The 21022-nt window shown below is 30.5% G+C and overlaps 1 protein-coding gene across 1 annotated transcript; it reads right to left on the reverse strand.

Annotated features, from left to right (window-relative positions):
* Positions 1 to 9388: 9388 nt before the first annotated feature.
* On the reverse strand, positions 9389 to 11269 carry LOC114755144 (benzyl alcohol O-benzoyltransferase-like). The gene is made up of 2 exons (XM_028944021.1): positions 10820 to 11269; positions 9389 to 10318 (listed from the first exon to the last, which is right to left on the reverse strand). The coding sequence occupies exons 1-2, from the start codon at positions 11267 to 11269 to the stop codon at positions 9389 to 9391; spliced, it is 1380 nt and encodes a 459-aa protein (XP_028799854.1).
* Between the last annotated feature and the right edge of the window lie 9753 nt (positions 11270 to 21022).

Consider the following 21022-nt stretch of genomic DNA (forward strand, 5'->3'; position numbering starts at 1 on the left):
AAATACTATTGACTGAGGCTATGAGATTCTGTTGGCTGATGCTAACAATGCTCTGTTTTGCATCTCCTCTTTTCTTGATTTTTTCAATGTGTCATGGCTTCCTATGTGTCTTTCCAACTTCATGAGATCAATATTTGATTCAAATGGCTCCATTGGTAAGCTTCAACCACTTAACAAAGCAAGACAAACTATTAAAACCAAGTTAATGAGCTAGGGGCAAAATATTCACATTTAACCAAAAGTCATGATTTTGGCCCAAGTATCAACTATTCAAATTTTCCTATCATAAATACTTTCAAATATGTATTAATTCACCAAAAAGTATGATAACTAAGGCAAAAGGTGCTGAAATAACATGAATTTCATAAGGTTAACAATTATATTTGTCCGTTTGTTACTATTCTTCATTTAATTATAGACATATAAGATAAGATCGCCAATTGATCATTGACTCGCTTCTTATCTTTATCTAAAGTAATACATTATGCATGCTTTAATAATTAATCGTATGACGAAAGAAAACAAATATATGCAATAATTTTTGTCTTATTACATTATATGTATTAAATGTCAGCTTCAATCAATTATATTTTCCCAAAAAATTTAATCGTAAACATTAACGTCCCTTGAGATAAACTTTTCTCCCACTTTTGGCCTGGGATGAGACACTATTTACTAACTTTGCCCCTCATCCACTTTAGCCATGATCATTTTTAGTTAAACATATTTGCTCTACTTTAACCATAGTTACTTTTAGCAACTATAGTTATTTTTAGCTAACTATGGTTATTTCTCTTCAACCATGGTTAGTTTTACTGACCTAAAAATTTACCTTAAACCTTAGTTAACTCAACCCCAATTGCCTGACCAAGTCCACTTTTTGCAGGGCCAGCATATAGTGTCTTGCCCTGGCCAAGATCAAAATCCTTGAATCCAAGTCCACTCATATACGTATGTATGATGTATGACGTGATACGCAGTCCAATGCACACTAAAGTGGTTCAAGGAGATAATCAAATGTCAAGCAGGCTTCTAAACTGTAATTCATCACTGGAGTATAGAATCCCCGCTAGATTGTACGGGAGCCTTGTCTTCCAATACAGGGCCAGCTCATATTAATTCAACGGCAGTTGTGACTGCTAAAAATTGATTCGAAGAGTCATAGTACTGGAAATGGTTTGTCTTTTGTGGTGCTTACCCTTGAATCTGACAATCTGTTACTACTTCATATCCCGATTAACTAATTTGGAGAGATTACTAAAGTACTTTAAAGTATTTATGTTTAGCGTTTTTCTTTAAACTAATTTGCCTCACTTATAAGTTGATATATAATCTAATGATACATAAGTTTTTGAGAGAGATAATGTAATATATGTATATAATTAAATAATTTAGTATCTTCATTAAACTCTCTAAATTCGTCAACTGAGTCTTATATTAAGGATAAAGATAGTATTTGGCAGTAATTTTTCATCCATGGCTATTTTTTACTATGTTATTCATCAACGGTTTCAAATTATGTTTGTGTACGTGGAGTTAGGATCCTCCTCCGTTACATAATCTGTACAATTAAAGAGAGATAAATATAAGTAGTTGACTTCAGCTGTCACATAGAAGTTACAAGACCCCCAATGCCTATCAGATTACACAGAGAGGACTCAAGTTTGTACTATTTATGTGTAAATCTAATTCATCTTCCCTCTTAATTCTAATTAAACCTAATTCACTCAAGACAGTCAGTCATCATCAATTTCAATTAACATATCACATAACATTAGGGGGGATGGGGAACTATAGCAAACTGCACTATTTACAAGTTCTCAATAAATTGATCCATTCAACTTTAATTTATAACCTGAGCAGAATATAATGCTGGATATTCTGCATGTTACTCAAAAATTTCAATCTGATGTCAGCAAATAAAAATGTCAGCCATGGGCATCAGCTATAGCCAGTTTGTGAGCATTACATGTCGTACATGAATAATGCTTGAGCGACCAAACAGTAAACTTTTATAATTTGATATTAGTCAATAATTATCATAATCAATCAATCAATAATCATCCATAAAATCTTCTATAGCAGCGATTTGATTGGTCCACATGGATTCTAGTTTTGTTCTTCTTTTTTTTTTTTTTTGCCTTTTATTGGTCTTTGAGTGTCCATGTCAATATGTTACCTTCAGTTTTTAGTATAAGAACTAGTTAATTAATTTAAATATATTAAAGAAGTTTATTAAATTAGTTATTTATAATAAAAATGAGTTAAATTTCCTAAAATATCCTTTTAATTATAACCACCCTTGGATTGAAACTCCCTCAATAATTAAGAAGGATATTTTAGAGAATGAATTATAAATTTGAGAGTCAAAATTAATTAAGGTCTTATATTTATGACCAAATATAATTTTTAACTAGCTCTTATGTTAAAAACTAGGAGGTAGTATTTGATTCTGTGTCCTCTGGAGATGACAATTCTCGTATCTTATTTGGTGGTGAGTTGATGACTTTGATTAGTATCTTCTCTTGTATTTTACTATTTTTGCGTTTTAGACAGTCCGTCTGGTGTTCACTTTTGATTTTGGTGTTCATGGTTGTTTCTAATTATGAACTTCTTAATTAATTGGTTCTTATGTAATACCGCTTAGGTTTTATTTTTTCCTTCACATATGCGTTTTATTTATAAAAAAGCATATAAATAATAATGGAGGAAATGTTACCGCTATTATTTTGTTCTTATCCTTTTTTTTGTCATATTCACATTTCACAACTTCTTGTATCCTCTTGATACTGAACAATTACTTATGCTCAGGTACGTTGTTAAGAATTCAAATTCTACGGTGTAATTATTATATATTTTCATTAGCACTCTTAAGGACTTAAGGTGGAGGTTATTAAACAGATGCAATTAAAATTAAAAATTAAAAATTGCGTGGCGTTAAATGATAGGCAGAACTGAAATTAAAATTAATTAATTGGTTCTTATATAATACTGTAACATCCTACTCTATACATCTAGGTGAAAGCAGATTTAAAAACTATGGTAGAGAGTTTACACTAAAAAAATGGTATTTTAAAAAAATTTTATCTAACTTTGACTCAAAACTTATAACTTTAAACTTTAAAAGTTTGGTACGATATAATAAGACCCAAATTTGTTCTATTTTTACCCGATAGCAACATCTATTTATCAGAACTATACAAATGTTACTTCTGAAAACTCTACTGTATGTTCCAGCTCTAATAAATCATGCTTTGTAAATCCTAAATCATTCCTGCCACAGATGTAACACTAATATATACATAAATGTATACTAAGTCCCCAGTTATGCTAAGCTACCCCTAATGACTCCTCCTTGTAGAGGTACAAACATCACAGAAGTGAAATTTACATAACCTCACCAAAATAGAATATAAGCATTACAAAAGGAAAGGGGAAACAAACAAAACATTCAAGATTAATTAATTAACTAAGCACTAAGCTCTCCTCTCCTTCCACCTTAGCTAAGCTTCCACCAGCTTCTCTTCTTCTTTGGATGAACTAGGCCCTATGATTAAATAGAAAGAAGGGATCAGATTCAAAGAATCCTAGCAACAGTAATCATATTTTTATATATTATACATGATATAAAACTAACTTGCAAAACAAGTCATGGAGAACAACACCTTATGAAATAACTGAACTGAATAATTAACTAAGACATATTCACTATCATTTAACTGAATCTTATATAATTGTTATGTATAACTAAGTAACTAAATAACTAAGCAACTACTAACTGATAACTGAATAACTGAGCAGCTGCTATCTGATTAATTGCATAACTGTACAGTTGCTATTTGATTAACTAAATAACTGTGCAGCTACTATATGATTAATTGAATAACTATGTAGTTGCTATCTAATTAACTGAATAACTGTGTAGCTGCTAACCGATTAACTATTAAACGCGCATATATTAGACAGCGAAATGCATGCACATGGCCATGGCAATAACTGGTAAGGCAATTTACATGTTCTCATGCTTAACTATAGCATTATGGCTCAAACAAACATATAACCAAAACAAAATATATAAAATAATGATTAAAGCTACGTTCTGCCTGCTCTCCTATGTAGGTACCTTGCTCTTGGTTTCTTCTTAGTAAGCTAGGACGCGAATTGAATCCTAATATTACAATTACATATATAAGGTGAGTTAGAACTAAGATTGTGGTTAACCCATAACCAACTAAATCTCTTTATAAGCCCTACTCAGGTGTACTTTCTTCTCTTAAGGTGGCTGGTCATCTTGGCCCAAAATTTACACTTTATCTACGTATTTCCAAAGGTTTCTAACACTTTCCCTTTATTATGTTTCTCTTAACTTCTCATTCTATTATGATTTAGTTAAGAGAGTACAATTTAACTTAGTTATTAACTCTTCATGCTTCTTAAATAATTGATTAGTATGCAGGAACACAAAACAACAAACTTAAATCATCATTTAAATACTCTTCGATCATAAATAGCTACATAGAACATTAACTTGACATTTAGAGATATTTAAAAGGAATTTCAAATTAGTTCATCAGGTCTAGTTCACTCTTATACATTTCACAAACATGGATGGTTTCATCAAGTATTTCGGTTTCTTCTATTATCTGTTTTGAACATTCAATCTCACTCACATAGCTCACATAGCTGAGAATAACAGTTTAACATCTAAACATATAATTCAGTGACTATACTTGAGCATTTGTTTAACACTATATATCAGCAACTTTATATTTGTAAATACTAAACAGAAACTTCTGTTGGATCTTTAGCTCAGCTCTAAGCCTTTTATTCTATCCATTATATATTAAGCCTTTAATACTTCGCACATTGTCATTCTTAATGAAACAATGACTGTTTTATGTCCTTAATCTTTAAACCACAGAACATGAGATTGTCATAGTAACATAATCAATTATCACGCAGCAACCATGACTACTCTTAATAGAATTGAGAATTCCTAACTTTCGGTTGTCACTCTAACCATTATAAACAGTGGGTAGCATTTAACATTAGCAATAGCTACAACAAGTTTATATCAATTTCCAACATTCAAATTTAATGAGCATGTGTCGGCACATTTCTCATTCATGAAGTATTTTCCAGATTATTCTGGAAATTTTCCAGATTTAATATCATTCCTCAAATTACCAATTGCTCATATACTTTGGTTTTAGGTTCTTTCACAGGCAGCTCCCATTTTAATACCTTCGAACACATAAAGCTGTCATTATCCTATACCAGCAACATTTTTAACAATCTAATTACTCATCTAATATTTTAGGTATTATATAGAAATTTAATACGCCTTCGGTCCTTAATATAAGACCCATTTAACTAATCTGATTAGATTAAAAAAGTTAGGTTAGTTTTTTTTTTTTGAGCTGAAAGTTAGGTAAGTTAGTTAATTATAAGAAATATGATATGTTTTTTCTGAAACACAATAATCATCTTTCTTAATATCCTCCCTCTTTCTTCTACTTGATTATGGTTGAGGGAGTAGTTATAGAGATAATTTAGGAAAAATTGAAAAATATGAGAAATATGTCTCATATTTATGATCAAAATCAACTCAACAATTAAGCCTTTTATTAAGGACTGGAGGAGTACCACTTTTCTTGCTTCAATTACAAACTCAAATTAAAACATTAAAATGGAATGGTTCCGATGTCTACAGATATAATAATCCAATTTGAAACATGAATCAGCAAAATTCACATCAATAGCATTCTCCACATATTTCAGCTTCCAAAACAGCAATTAGCAAGTTTAAATCAATTTTCAGCAGCCGTCTCATCCAGCAACTATAATATAACACGCATATATATTTATATATATATATGGCTTAGTTATTCAAGTTTCAATAATTCAGTTTGGCCTCATGACAGCATCCTTCTTAAATCTGAATTATCATCCTCATTTACTAGCTATCATCACTTTTATTTAACTTGATTATCATCCAACAGTCTCACGGGCTCCCTTAAGAAATCTGGCAGCATTTTAATAGTTTAAGCCACTGTTATAGTATCAGTAATAGTAGCACTTCAAAGTTATATAAAAATATTCCAGCTTCACATATTCAGATCACACAACCATACACATATTTCCTTTTCTTTTCTTTTAGTTAGCTTGCCCAAAGTTCAAAGAAAAAGAATAACAACAGCACGGACACACACCCATATCAACGTAGAGTATTCAAGTGTTTAATGTCATCAAATGGAAAGCCCAAACAACTTTCCTTTCCATTTTATCATGGAACCCACTGTTACATCCACTATCAGAAAGTAGGAGTCCGAAAATTATCTACCATCAGTGTTTAAATCTTTTCTTAAGTTTAATCGATACATTATTTTGCTTCAGTTTCAATCGCCTCTTTTGCCCCCAAATGAACACCCAGAATCCGATGGCCCTCTCCCCACTCAGACCACTCTAATCGATGAAATCAAGGACTGGAAGATGCTGAACGGCTTACCTGGGTTAGACTCTAGTGTTGCATGTGGAATCCCGCCACTCTGATTCCTCTTCTCTGGATCTCTCTCTGTCTGTTCCTCACTCTCTATTTTCGCACTTATTCTCCCTGCCTCTCACCAGTATCCTCCCTCAAGCTTCTTGGATACGATTTGCTGAAGAAGTAGAAGAGAAGCGTGTTGAAAAAGATCTGGTGCAAGGGAAGAGGTGGCTGAAGGTGGTGAAAGGAGGCAGAGAACATGACAGGAAGAGAATGATTTGGGAATGATCATCGAGGGCAAAGACACGTATAATTGGGGAAAAAGGCAAAAAGTTGTTTTGCCCTTTGCTTATAACTCTTATAGTAACTATGCTCTTTTTTAAATTTGTACTTTAATCTTAAATAATTTTTAAAATTAATCTTCGGCATTTTATACAAGTTTTCTTTCTTTTTAGCTTCTTTAGCCCACTAAATAACTTTCCTAAAATTTGCAGGTTAAAAATTAACCTATAACTATTTTTCTTGAATTTCTCAAGAAAATAAGCCTTTAATTTAGGAAATTAGATTTTAAATTATCTCTACCCTTTTATTCTTCCATAAACACATTTATCTCCCAAAATAATTATCTATAATTTTTCTTAGTTATTTTGGGCCACTGTATATTTTTAATAATTATTCCTTCTTTATTTTCCTATATTTCTTACTTAATAATAGGCTTCTATAGAATAATTATTTTCCGAGGCCTTAACTAAATATTTATGCTTCTCAAACATCTTATAAATTTCTAGCTTCAAAATTTAGAATATTACAAATACTACTTGGATTCTTTTCCATCCTTTATGTATAAGTTTCTTTTTTGTTCTTGTTTCTTGGAATTAATCTTTCAGTGAATATGAGGAAATAGAATCTTATGAAAGGTACGTTTAGGATTAATATATAGAAACGCAAGAATAATACTACGTATATATGAATAAATAGATGGTCCTAGTCATTCCATGAATTTAAACAAATATTGAGAAAATAGCGTGTTAAGGCATCTATTAATTAAACTCAAGGATAAAAGAGTTCAGATATCATGAACTACGGGGGTTAACTTGTAAAGATCAGGAAAATATAGGAGGTTTAGAAAGAAAAATATTGCAATGACTAAATTTAAGATTACGATAAACTATTGAACAAAAAGATTAGTTTTCACAAGTTTTCTTCATCAGAAACTTTTGTAATATTGTTGTTAAGAATCTTTGGTTCTTTATTGAAATTTTTAAATTTTCAATGGGAAATTTTCCCTAATTTTTCCATCATCGTTTTTTTTTCATATAGTCAGCAGTAAATTATTTGAAGTGATTATCAAACCCATGCAACTATTTGTATTAGCTAAACAAGTAATGTTTTCAATTTTCTATATTAAAAATTAAAATATTAATTATGTACAAATTTTTAGTACATTAATATCAAATTTTGGAAGTTTAGTGTTAAAGTCCTCCACAGGAGAATTTATCACCTAATTTTCCACATTAAAGCTTTGAAAATCATCAATATGTTGCAAATTTGTTCCGTAGGTATCAGATTTGGAATCTCATTATGAAATTTTTGGGTCAATATCAAATAGCAAAGCAACCCTTTTTTTTTTTTGGCGATCTCCCTGTTAAAAACCAAAATATCCGTTGCGTAACCGTTAAGAGTTCATTTGGTACAAAGAAAATGGAGAAGAAGGAAAGAGAGTAGAGGAAAAATTTTAATAAACTCAATTTAAAAAATTTTAAAAATGAGGTTAAAAATTTTTAATTATTTTTTGTTATTATTTTATCTTACATTTTTCTCTTTATTAAAATTTTAAAACTCCACTTCTCAAAATTTTCAAATTAAGGTCATTAAAATTTTTCCTCCCATTTTCTTCCCTCTTTTTTCCTCATACCAAACACAGGATTGGGGTAACAGTTTGAAAGAGAGGCGCGAATCGATGCCCTGGAACAGCAGAATCAACTGGATATATGGTATGCATGAACTTGATAACATATACTCTATATATATATATATTAGGAAAAATTTCACTGTAGAACCGCTGAAGACAATTAATTTCAAAGAGCCCTCAAAACTTTCTGAAACTTCACTGCAGGACCAAGGGGGCAAACTGATATTAATTCCACAAAGAAAATGACGCTATTGCCCCTCATAATACTTATTGCAGGGTGACGTGTAAATGGACTAATTTCAATTGTAAATAAAGGTATGTATGTTGCAAATTGACTAGTCCCACTTGCAAATGGGTTCTCTCACACTTATTCACTCACAGGCACCTTTTCAGGTGAATGAGGTGATATGTAAATGGACTAATTCTAATTGTAAATAAATGTATGTATGTTGCAAATTGACTAATTCCACTTGTAAATGGGCGCTCCCACACTTGTTCACTCACGGAGACCTTTTTCAGGTAAAGGAAGTGACGTGTAAATGGAATAATTCCAATTGTAAATAAATATATATATGTTGCAAATTTTCTAGTCTCACTTGCAAATGGGCTGTCCCACACTTGTTCACTCAGACACATTTTTCAGGTGAAGAAGGTAATATGTAAATGGACTAATTTTAATTGTAAATATATTTATGCATGTTGTAAATTATCTAACCTCACTTGCAAATGGGTTCTCCCATACTTGTTCACATGAGGGGCAATAGGGTCATTTTCTTTGTGGAATTAATATCAGTTTGCCCCCTTGGTCCTGCAGTGAAATTTCAGAAAGTTTTGGGGGCTCTTTGAAATTAATTGTCTTCTGCGGTCCTACAGTGAAATTTGCCCTATATATTACCTACAGAACACAAACACCAAACTGACAATTTCACTTGCAAATTAAACACTTTTGCAATGCAATTTGACCCCACCATACCAAACATAAGTAACATATATTAGAGTTCAGCAATCACACTTGTTGATTCTTGGATCTCCTGCGGGACACCGTTAAGTAAGCAATCCAACTCTTTAGCAAATCTCTCCATGCATTCCTGTGGCAAGCAAATAGGCACGACCCTACCTGCCTCTCCTTTACTATTTTTATATCCAACGTAAGCAGTTAATCCTTGAAATGTCTCAAGTGGATTCTTTGCAATACCAGCATACACTGCTTTGCCCCACCCAAAATCAACATCTCCGAATCCAAGATAGCTCAAATCTGATACCATACATGATCTTAATATTCCACATAATCTTGGTCGTTTCGTAGCTATCAGATCAATTGTGGAGCGCAAATACTCCTCATCCACTTCAGCCTTTGCTTTCTTCACTAACTCCAAAGCATACCCCAACGGACTCTCACAAAGCTTACCAGCAGTTGAAATTGCAGCTGGAAACATAGTAGCATTGCCATAATAACCTTTTGATAATGGAGGGTTTAGTTTGTTACGTCCAAAACGTGCATTGACAACGATCATCATGCGAACATCTTTTTGTGGATCTAGTTGTAAAGCTTTTGTTCGACAAAGCCAAAGGCAAGCTGTGACAACCTCAAATGAGGAGGATTGACGCAGGTGGTCGGGGAGCAATCGACGGAGGGAAGAGATCTCAGTAGGTCCGAAGAAGAAAGATCGAAGAATGGTGTTTGTGGATGGATTTGTGGTGTCGATCACTTCTTCATCGTACTCATGATGAGTGCAACTAACAAGTGGTGGGTCTCTCGCATTTAGAAGTACTCTGTGCCACACTGGTTGGATCGAAGGTTCGGTTGCGCCATTAGCAAATTCAGCAAGGGAATTCAGGAATTGGACTATTCCAGGTCCGTCACATAAACAATGAGTCATGCGAAGACCAAAGATGAAACCACCACACTTGAGGCGTGTCACCTACAATTTGCGAAGTATTGAGAAAGGTCAATAGAAGGTGAGAAGTGTGTGGGATTTAGGTGTCACTTGCCCCCTCTGCTACCCGTCAGTTTTTTCCCTACTTTCCAATTTTTTTTTCTTATTTCTCTTTGTTATCAGATTCTGTATAAAATGAGTGAAATTTTGATATCTCATGATGCAGCTTTCAATTTTTCATAGTTTTTTCAAGAATTTATATGTATATTAGAAAGAAACTACACCAATTTTGGAAATTTTTTTTCAAAAACCATAAAAAAAAATAAAAACAACACCATTTTTTACCTATTAGATATCAAAATTTCATTTATTTTATGTCCAATCTAATGATAAAAAGAAACAAGAAAAAAAAATATTAGGAATGTAAGAAAAATTTAAGGGGCAACAAAGGGGGGGCAGCTGACTCCCCAGATCCGAAGTGTGTGCGTGTCTTTTTTTTTTCCCCCCTCCCAATTTACAAGCTATTTAGAGAATAGAGTACAAAACCTGAATAAGCAAGATTGGACGGTGAACGATTTCATCAGAACCAGGAGGAGAGTGAAGGAGGTCTTGAAGGCATGGAAATGGAGGGTGAAGATCATCACCGAACTGTTGAAGCGTGACGTCAGCATCAGCCTCAGTGAACATAACACCTTCTTCATTACAATCCACCATAAGCTTGCGACCTCCACCTTCCTTGAGTCTTCCTGCAAAAGGATAGTAAAACACAAGTGTCTGAGCCAAAGCTTCTCTGATGGCTTTGACTGGGTCCTTGCCTGCCATGGAAGGCTTAGGACGATAAAAGTGTATGAGTGAAATTTGCATGCGTAAGAAATGTTGGTCATCTAAGTCAGACAAAGGCTTGATCTCATGAGGAGTAGGTTTTGCCGGCGATATAAGCTCCGGCTTCTGTCTTCTCACTGTGAAAATGAGATCAGACGGAGATGGTTGCGCCATGGAGAAGATGAAGAAGAACAATAACTATTGAGTACGTGGTTTCTTGCAAGTGCTTTAGGTTTCCTCTAGATGGAGCTCAAATTTATAAGTATAATGGAGTCATAGTTAATAACGATAAATAATAAATGAAGGGTATAATAATATGTTCATATTAAAAATTTAATAATGTGGCTTATAAATATGATAAAAAATATTTTCTCTATTCACCTTTCAAATTTCTCTGTTAAAAATTTAAAAAAAAAAATAGTTACAAAATTTTAATATATTAATGTCAAATTATAAAAGTTTAGCGTGAACTTCCTGCAGAAACGAATTTATTCCTTAGTTTTCTTTTTTCATTTTTTCATATTAGAGCATTGAAAATCAATATATTGCAAATAAATTTGTTACATATCGATATCAAATTTTGGAATGTCAATATCAGCTTTTTGTGTCAATATCAAATAGTGAAACAATTTCTTCAAGCAACCTCCCTACGAAAATATTAACATACAAGTTTAAAGATGCATGTGATTAATTCAGGCATGGACACAGCTACAATATTATACAAGTAAAACACATTAACCACCTTTCTATTTAATCTAAATACATAGACCTCTATTTTATTTTGAAAACCTATATAGACTTCCTTTAAAATCAAAATATATTGAAGTAACCTTCTTCCTGATTTAGAAATTCAATTTTATCCACTCAACCACTAGCTGACCATTAGATTATAATGTTTACCCATTATTTTGACCAAAATGCCCCTGCTTAATACAAATATTACTTAATAATTATCATTCAATTAGATATGACATATCTTTATTCAAAATTAAAATTAATTTTGACACTTATTTTAATATTTTTGTTACACTATTAAGTTGATAGCCATATTACAAATTTAATTACTTTTATAATTATATATTTTTATTTTCTATAAATTTAAATTTTTAATCTTGTTTATTTATTAAAACTCATTTGTGATGTTATCTTTTAAATATATATTTATATATATGTTGGTTGAAAATGTTTTGCAACCTTATATATGTATTTACTTTGTTACGGTTCTCCATTTAATTATAGTCATATAAGATAAGGTCGCCAATTGATGATCGAGTCGCTTCTTCTATTCATCTAAAGTAAAGCATTATGCCTGGTTAAAAAAAAAAAAAAGTACTGCATTATGCATGCTTTAATTAATAATACGAAGAAAGAATATGAACATGTTCAAGCTAAGGTTTTTATCTTGCAATTTTTTGTTTTGTAATTGTAAGGGAGAACTGCTATAAAGTTTTAAGAAATGAATATAATAATTAAAAAGTCTTAATGAGAACAGTATAGCATGCATTAACAAATTCTAGTATAAGAAATGACAACTTTTCACTATTTGTCGTTGAAAATTTTTGGTAGTTATTTTTTTCCTGGCTTCTAATAATAATTCTCCTGAATTGTAATGCCAGTCAAATATGTTGTTTATGTAAAAGCTACATTGCAGAGACGTGAAGAAGTACATATGTGGCAATAATGTGATACACAATACACTAAATGTAACAAATTAATAAATTTTAAGCATATGGATATAGAGTGTAAACACATATACCTGGTCAAAAAAAAAAAAGAGCGTGCGCACTATAAAAAAATTAAATTTTGAAAAATGATCAGAAATGATAATTATTCAAATAATTACTAAGGATTTTTAGTTATTTTTTGAAGTTTTTAAATTTTTTTATCACAATCTAAAATCAAATTAATGTGACGAAGAATACTTTGATTTGAAGAAAATTCGGTAGGGGTTTTGACTAATTTCCATCTCCAAAACCTCTTTTGAAATTCTATGAATGTGTGCTGTTGAGAGCTTCTGGCTCTTTCCTTGGTCAGATTTCGCACGAAATGACGGTGGAAGAATGTGGAAAATATAAGCCTAGTCCAACAATTACATTATACTATCTCTAATCCTTAACATAAGAACTAGTTGACTAATTTGTGTAGATTAAAAAAATAAGTTAAATTAGTTATACATAATAAATATGTGTTATTTTTTCTAAAATATCATTATTAATCAAGTATATTGGTTAAAACTATCATTATTATAAAGACTGCCTTGAGAAAAGATAGATAAATACAAGAGATAAAGTAAATTGGAATCTTATATTTAGAACCAAAATAAAATTTAAATGAGCTCTTATGTTAAGAACAAATGGTAGTATTCAATAAATTTTGTCTTATTACATTATATTTATTAAATGTTGGCTTCTATCGATAATAATCAGCCCAAATATTTAGTTGTATCATTAACGTTACTTTTTAAGATTAAATTCTCAGTTTCCATTTTAATCTTCCATTCTTGGCCTTGACATCAATTTGTTTTCTCCCACTTTTGGCCTTGGGTGTGATACTATTTACTAATTTTGCCACCCATCCACTTTAGCCATGATTATTTTCAGTTAAATATATTATTTTACTTCAGCCATAGTTAATTTTACTAACTATATATTATTATTTTTAGTTGGCAAAACGACTATAATTATTTTTAACCATTTATGGTTATTATTCTCTCCAATCATGGTTAGTTTTGCTAATCTAAGTTTACCTTTACCTTGGTTAACGCAACCTTAATTATCCTACCAACGTTAATCTCCTTTTTTTTTTCTATCAATAATACACTAGGGATTAAACAAACTTCAATGCCCTCACGAGGGCAGGTTAATCTCCTTTAATCATAATAAATAATCTACTATCATTTTGGACCTTATTGGGCCTACTATTATGCTCTCAATTTCGCTGGGTTTTGGCAAAAATACTTCACTAATGACCCCGAAAATTTTTTTCTAAGTACTGGATATATCTTAACCTTATAGTTTATCTTAATATGAAATCTGCATCTATATTTTAGCCTTTTTAATTTGATTTGATTTGCAAATGATTTGCCGAAATTAATTTGCAAAGATGTGTTTTTTTGTTTGTTTTTGAATTGATAGCTTTTCACACCGTCCCCACAATAACTGTAGAATTCTCCCATGATCTTTACTAAATCTCTTCATCACTCTTTTCAACTTTCAAAATTTTTTACTCTGAAAGGGCAATAGATAGCTTTTACATAACGTAATATTACTTATATTTAAGAAAATAATTGAAAATATATTGTACTAAGATGGAAGGAAATATTTAAAATTAAACGTGGATAACACATTATGAATGATTAAGTTTCCGCACTCTGAATGCATTAGCATCCTAATTTAAAGATCCGTGATTAAGGTATGGACTTAGATATAATATTATTTGTGTGGGTCAAAGGACTTTGTTACTGTCCTGCATTTCATTAGTCATATACTCGGCAATTGATGATTGAGCCGCTTCTTCTCTTTATCTAAAGTATGCTCTAATTAATGATAGGAAGAAGAAAAAATAATAATACCTCTAGTTCTTAATAAGACTCAATTAATTGACTAATTTGATAAGATTAAGAAAGTTACCAAATTACTTAATTAAAACATATGTTTCATATCTCTATAAAATATTTGTGTGCATCATTAGATTAAGTATCAATATATAAGTGCGGCAAATTAATTTAAAAAATGATAAATATAAATACTTTAAAATAATTTAGTAACTTTCTTAATATTTTCAAATTAGTTAATTAGGTGTCTTATATTAAGGAGAGAATATGGTATAAATGAGTAGCTTCTTGTCTCCTTCCTTCATTCATTTATTTTCAATTAAATGTGACTCTTCCAAAAGTCAAGGGTCGGGTTAGGGGAGAAGTCTTCCTCATTATTGAATTATTATCTTGGTTAGATTTTGCATGAAATAAAGGTGAAAGAATGTGAAAAATATGAGCTTAAATGCTTAATCCAAAAATTATAGGAAAAAATTAAGTAAAATGATATTTGAATTTGCAATACCTCAAATAGTAGCTTAAACTTGCAAAATTCCAAATTTGTCATAAGGACTAAATTGAAATTTTAAAATTTTAGTGAATTTATAATGTTGCTCTTTCATTTTTTTTTTAAAAAGAAAAAACCATCAAACCATCAATCTTCATAGGTAAAATTTTTTAATAACATTATAAAAGTTGTTAATATCATTGCATAACTTATTAACTGCATTATTAAAATTGTAAAAATATCATTTTTTGAATTTCTTAAAAAATGATTGTTAATAGCGATACCAAACTTGTTAATAACATTAAAAAACTTGTTAATTGCATTACATAACTTGACTTAATTTGCAAATGCTTTGCCCAAATTAATCTGCAAAGATTTTGTTTTTTTTTTTTTTCCTTTTTGAATTGATAGCTTTTCACACCGTCCCCGCAATAACCGTAGATTTCTCCTATGATCTTTACTACATCTCTTCATCACTCTTTTTAGCTTTCAAACTTTTTTACCCTGAAAGGGCAATAGATAGCTTGTACATAATGTACTATTACCTATAGTTAAGAAAATAATTGAAAATATATTTACTAAGATGGAGGGAAATATTTAAAACCTGGATAACATATTATGAATTTTTAATTTTCCCCATTGTGAATGCACCAACATCCTAATTTAAAGATGCATGGTTAACATTCTTAGACAGGAAGCCAATGTAGATACGGCTTCCGAACGCTAATGCTTCTTTTCTTTGTGTGTTTTCCTTGGCCTTATCTGTTCTAGTCTGGGCTTAGCCCCTTTCTTCACCTAAAAAAAGGATGCATGATTAAGGCGTGGACTTAGATATACTATTATTTTTGTCGGGCGAAGGACTTTGTTACTGTCCTGCATTTAATTAGTCATATAAGACAAAGTCGCCAATTGATGATTGAGCCGCTTCTTTTCTTTATCTAAAGTATGCTTTAATTAATGATATGAAGAAGAAGAAAAAATAATTCTCTATCCTTAATATAAAACTCAATTAACTAATTTTAAAAAAAGTTATCAAATTATTTAATTATAACATATGTTAAATATCTTTATAAAATATTTATGTACATCATTAAATTATATATTAATATATAAGTGAAACAAATTAGTTTAAAAAATAATAAATATAAATATTTTAAAATAATTTAGTAACTTTTTTAATATTCTTAAATTACTTAATTGAGTGTCTTATATTAAGAACGTATTATAATTATAAATGAGTAGCTCCCTGTCTCTTTCCTTCGTTCATTTATTTTTCATTAAATGTGATTCTTCCAAAATTCAAGGGTCGTGTTACAGGAAAAGTCCTCCTCATTATTGAATTATTATCTTTGTTAGATTTTGCACGAAACAAAGGTGAAAGAATGTGAAAACTATGAGCTTAATCCAAAAATTATAGGAAAAATTTCAGTAAAATGACACTTGAATTTGAAAAACCTCAAATAATCGCTTAAACTTGCAGAATCTCAAATTAATCATAATTACTAGATTGACATTTGGAAATGTTAGTGAATCTATAACGTTGTTCTTTTATTTTTTTTTTAAAGAAAAAACCATCAAACCATTAATCTTCATAGGAAAAAAATTTTTAATGACATTATAAAAGTTGTTAATATCATCGCATGACTTGTTAATCGCATTACTGAAATTGTAAAAATGTTATTTTTTAAATTTTTTTGAAAAATCTATTTTTAATAGCGATACCAAACTTGTTAACGGTATTAAAGAACTTGTTAATCGCGTTAAAGGACTTAAAAAATTCTCTATTTGTGATGCCATGACTAATATCTAAAAGTGTAAAAAACTCTTATATAACATGGTTAATGACGTTGTGAGGGTTGTTAATATCATTACATGACTTATTAACCATGTTACTCAAGTTGTAAAAGTGTCACTTTTTGTATTTTTGAAAAACCTATTATTAACGGCAATACCAAACAACTAATAGGGTTAAGTAACTTATTCATCGTGTTACTGAACTTGAAAAAATTCCCGAAAAAACAATTGTTGTCGGTTGCTAGAATTCTAGTGACAAACAACCCACCTGAACTCCTACAATAGCCACCAATACTAGAGTTTCGATGGCCGGCCAGCCGATAAAGGTGCTTGATTTTTATAAGAAAAAATTAAAAGGTAATATGGTCATTTTAATAAATTTAAAAGTCTCGATTTGATCAGCTATACCTAAATTGAAATTTTGCTTATTGGTATGACTATTTGAGAATTTTAAACTTAACAATCATTTTTCTGATATTTTTCCAATATTATATTATATTTAATATATTTTTATGTTATTACATTGTACTTTTCCTATCTTAAATACAAGATATATTTTATTATATAAATTATATTATAAAATAGGTCTTATATTTAGAAGTTGAGTATTTATTAAAACTTCGCTTTTATCCTGCATATTTTGCCCAAATATTTTAGTTGTAATCATTAACGTTACTTTTCAAGATTGCATTTTGAATTTCCACTTTGATCTTCCATTCTTGCCCTCGAGATCAATTTTTTCTCCCACTTTTGGCCCTGGATGTGATACTATTCACTAACTTTGCCACTTATCCAATCTAATCATGATTATTTTTTAGTTACTTTTATCTATAATTATTTAAATACCTGAACATATTAATTTTTATCTTCGTCTTTATTTAAGTTTCAATTGAAATTCTCTCCCTTTTCAAATATCTCTCGCCTTACTTTTTTGGGTTTATAACTTATTATACTATATATATTATAATATATTTAAATTTAAGAAATATATTTTATTGATTTCAATAAATACAACTAAAATTTTTATAAATACTTTTCTAAATTTTAATTTTTAAAATAACAAAATAATTCAATAAATGACAATTTTCGGATTCGTTTTTATATCCAAAACATTTCGTTGTCTTAATTTTAATAATTTTTTTAATTGTTACTTGCCTTAACACATCAAACAAGATCAAGAAAAACAAAAAAAAAACAAATTAATAAAAAAATAGTATTGCAACATATTTTTCTACTTATTTGTTGATTTATTTGAAAGTGATAAATGTTTACTTTTAATCCAATATCGTTAAAATATGTATAGTAGTTGGCCATCACATAAAGCATATATGAGATATGATTACAAGAAATTTAAAAATTTAGTTGGGATATTTAAATTTATGTTTTTAATATTTGATTCTTCTAAATAATTATGATTTTTAAGATCCTTTTCAATAAATATTAATTTAACCAGGCCTTTCTTTAATTCCCCCTAGGTATACATCATAAGAAAAATTGCAATAAAGACCCTTGAATTAACAAAATGGCGAAATGGGTATTTGAATAAGCTCCTGGTCTTAAATTGCATTTAGCAAATCATGTCTAAAAGACTAAAATGCCTTTCTATTTTTTAAAACTATTTATGAAGCCAGACATAAAAAAATTCATGGTGGGAGCAAGAAGAGAAGGAAGGGACAATGTGTTTTGCAGCTTTTAAGCCTGGGAATCAAGTGAGTAATATTGCTAACTACACTCTCCTTCTATTCTTCCATCTGAAACTGAGCAATGTGATATTGTTCTCCAATTTTATGAGTTCCATTATCAGTCACTAGGTGTTGTACTTTGGGAAGGAGTGAGAGGTGAAGTTGATGATGGAAGATATTAATTGGAGGAGGTTGTGATTAGTTTAAAGTGAGATATTTTTGTTTTTCTAATCTGATTGTTCATGTATGATTTCTGTGGATTTGGTTACGATGGAGAGGGGTCACAATGTGAGGAATGGCAAAGTGTGAGAGGGAAAATAGAAGGAGGTAATAGTTGTTAATTTGAGTATAAAGTTTCAGGGGCTGTGGTGAAGGGAGTGAATCAGAATGTTATCATTTTGAATGCTGAAATTATAAAATTCTAATGTCAACTTGGTAATCGAAAAGGCTACTAGTTTTAATTTTCATATGTAAATGATTGAGCTAATGGAATAAAATTATATTGAATTCAAACGTGATTTTCCTATCTTTTGCCGGTAACTTCTTAGTATTTTTCAAACCTGATTTTCTACCAATCTTTCAAAGTCAAATGGCTAACTGCATAAACTGGTTGCTATCAAAGCACCTTTGATTTTTGTTATTTGATTTACTGTTGTTGTAATTTCGTCTAATAGTGTTGTAATTGCAAACTTGTTGTTATGATGACAGCAACATGACATGAAGATCTAAAAATGTTAGTCTTCTGTTTATGGGCAAAAAAATATTAACGTTTTGTATTTGTCAGTTTTAAATGGTAACAAGATAGATCTATTGATTGGTCTGAGGTTAATTAGAAATCCAATGTCAAACTTGTAATTTCTCTTATTAAACTTGCTATTTGGCTTACTTCTATTATCATTTGGCTTACCACTCTTATCATATAGTAGTGAAATATTGTTAAGACCCATAAGCTGTTGCTAACCCATCCAAGGAAATGTGCTATAGACAATCAAGGGATTATGAGTTGATTCTATTTTGAATTGTTTTGAATTATTTTTTTTTGCTTTCAATTGTGAAATAAATGGCATTATCCACTCAAGTAGGATTAGATTTTATCCTAATATTATCATTAATTTCCAAACTTTGTTTAATTATTTTATCCATGTAATTTAGCTACAAATAGGCCATTGGCCACATGAATAGATCATCAAATATTACAAAGTGTTTTTCCTAAGTTGAGATTCTTTATTGGTCTGTTAGTGAGTGTTATAAGATTCTTACGGCATTTTTTAGTATAAACTTTTTTTTTCTGTTTTTTGCTCTTCATATCCTTTACTTCATGTTTGAGTCCTTAACAAATATGAAAATAATGTCAACTTTTCATAAAACTTAATTTCATGAGAAATTTAACCACATAATTGTTATTTCTCTTATCACTCTTATCATTTGGCTTACCACTATTTGGCAGTAAAATGTGAAAATAATGACAACTTTCCATAAAATTTAATTTCATCAGAAACCCAGTAACTGGCTTGTAATTTCACTTACCACTCTTGTCATTTGGCTTACTGCTCTTGTCATGTGGCACTACAAAAAAACAGTGAATTACCAGCAATCACTTTCTAGCGGTTAAAAAAAACTGCTACAAAAATAAACATTTCTAGCGGTTATAACACAAACCGCAAGAAATCTGTAGCGTCTTGAGGAGAAAGGGCGTGGACCCCACATATTTCTAGCGGCTGTGGCGCCATTTTGGCGTGAAATTAGTGCCATATTTCTAACTTTTAATTTCTAGCGGTTTTGTTGCTGGAACAGCTAGAAAATGTTGTATTTTCTAGTGGTTAAAAAACAGCTAGAAATTTCATTAAAGTTTCTAGCGGTTGTCCTAGAAACCGCTAGAAATAATTTATATTTCTCGAGGAATCCTGACACGTGGCTATATGCAGGTGGTGGCGGGGGCAGCGCTACAAATTTCATCAAATTTTCTAGCAGTAGTCCTTGAAACCGCTAGAAATTTCATCAAAATTTCTAGCGGTTTTCATGGAATCGCTACAAATATCACAAAAAGTTTTAAAATTTTAAATTCAGATTTTTCTCCTAGCTGACAATTTCTAGTGGTTAATAACCGCTAGAAAATTCTCACCGTTACCTTCTTACTTTGAAATTCAAATTTTCCTTTGACTTCAACATTTCTAGTTGTTATTAATAGCTAGAAAATTCTTACCGTTACCTTTGAATTTGGTTCAGTTTTTAAAAAAAAAAAAATTGCAATTTGTAACGGCTACAGAATCGCTAGAAACTAACAGAACCGCTAGAAAAGATATAAAACCACTGCGAGTAGTAGACAACTGCTGGAAAATTCTTATTGATCTCTATAAATACTATCTCACCTCCTCATTCATTTACCCTGTTTCTTTTCCTTCCTCTCCTCT

The sequence above is a fragment of the Neltuma alba genome, unplaced genomic scaffold (genome assembly GCF_004799145.2).
Source record: "Neltuma alba isolate B1F8T4 unplaced genomic scaffold, ASM479914v2 tig00001315_pilon, whole genome shotgun sequence".
Taxonomy (NCBI): Eukaryota; Viridiplantae; Streptophyta; class Magnoliopsida; order Fabales; family Fabaceae; genus Neltuma; species Neltuma alba.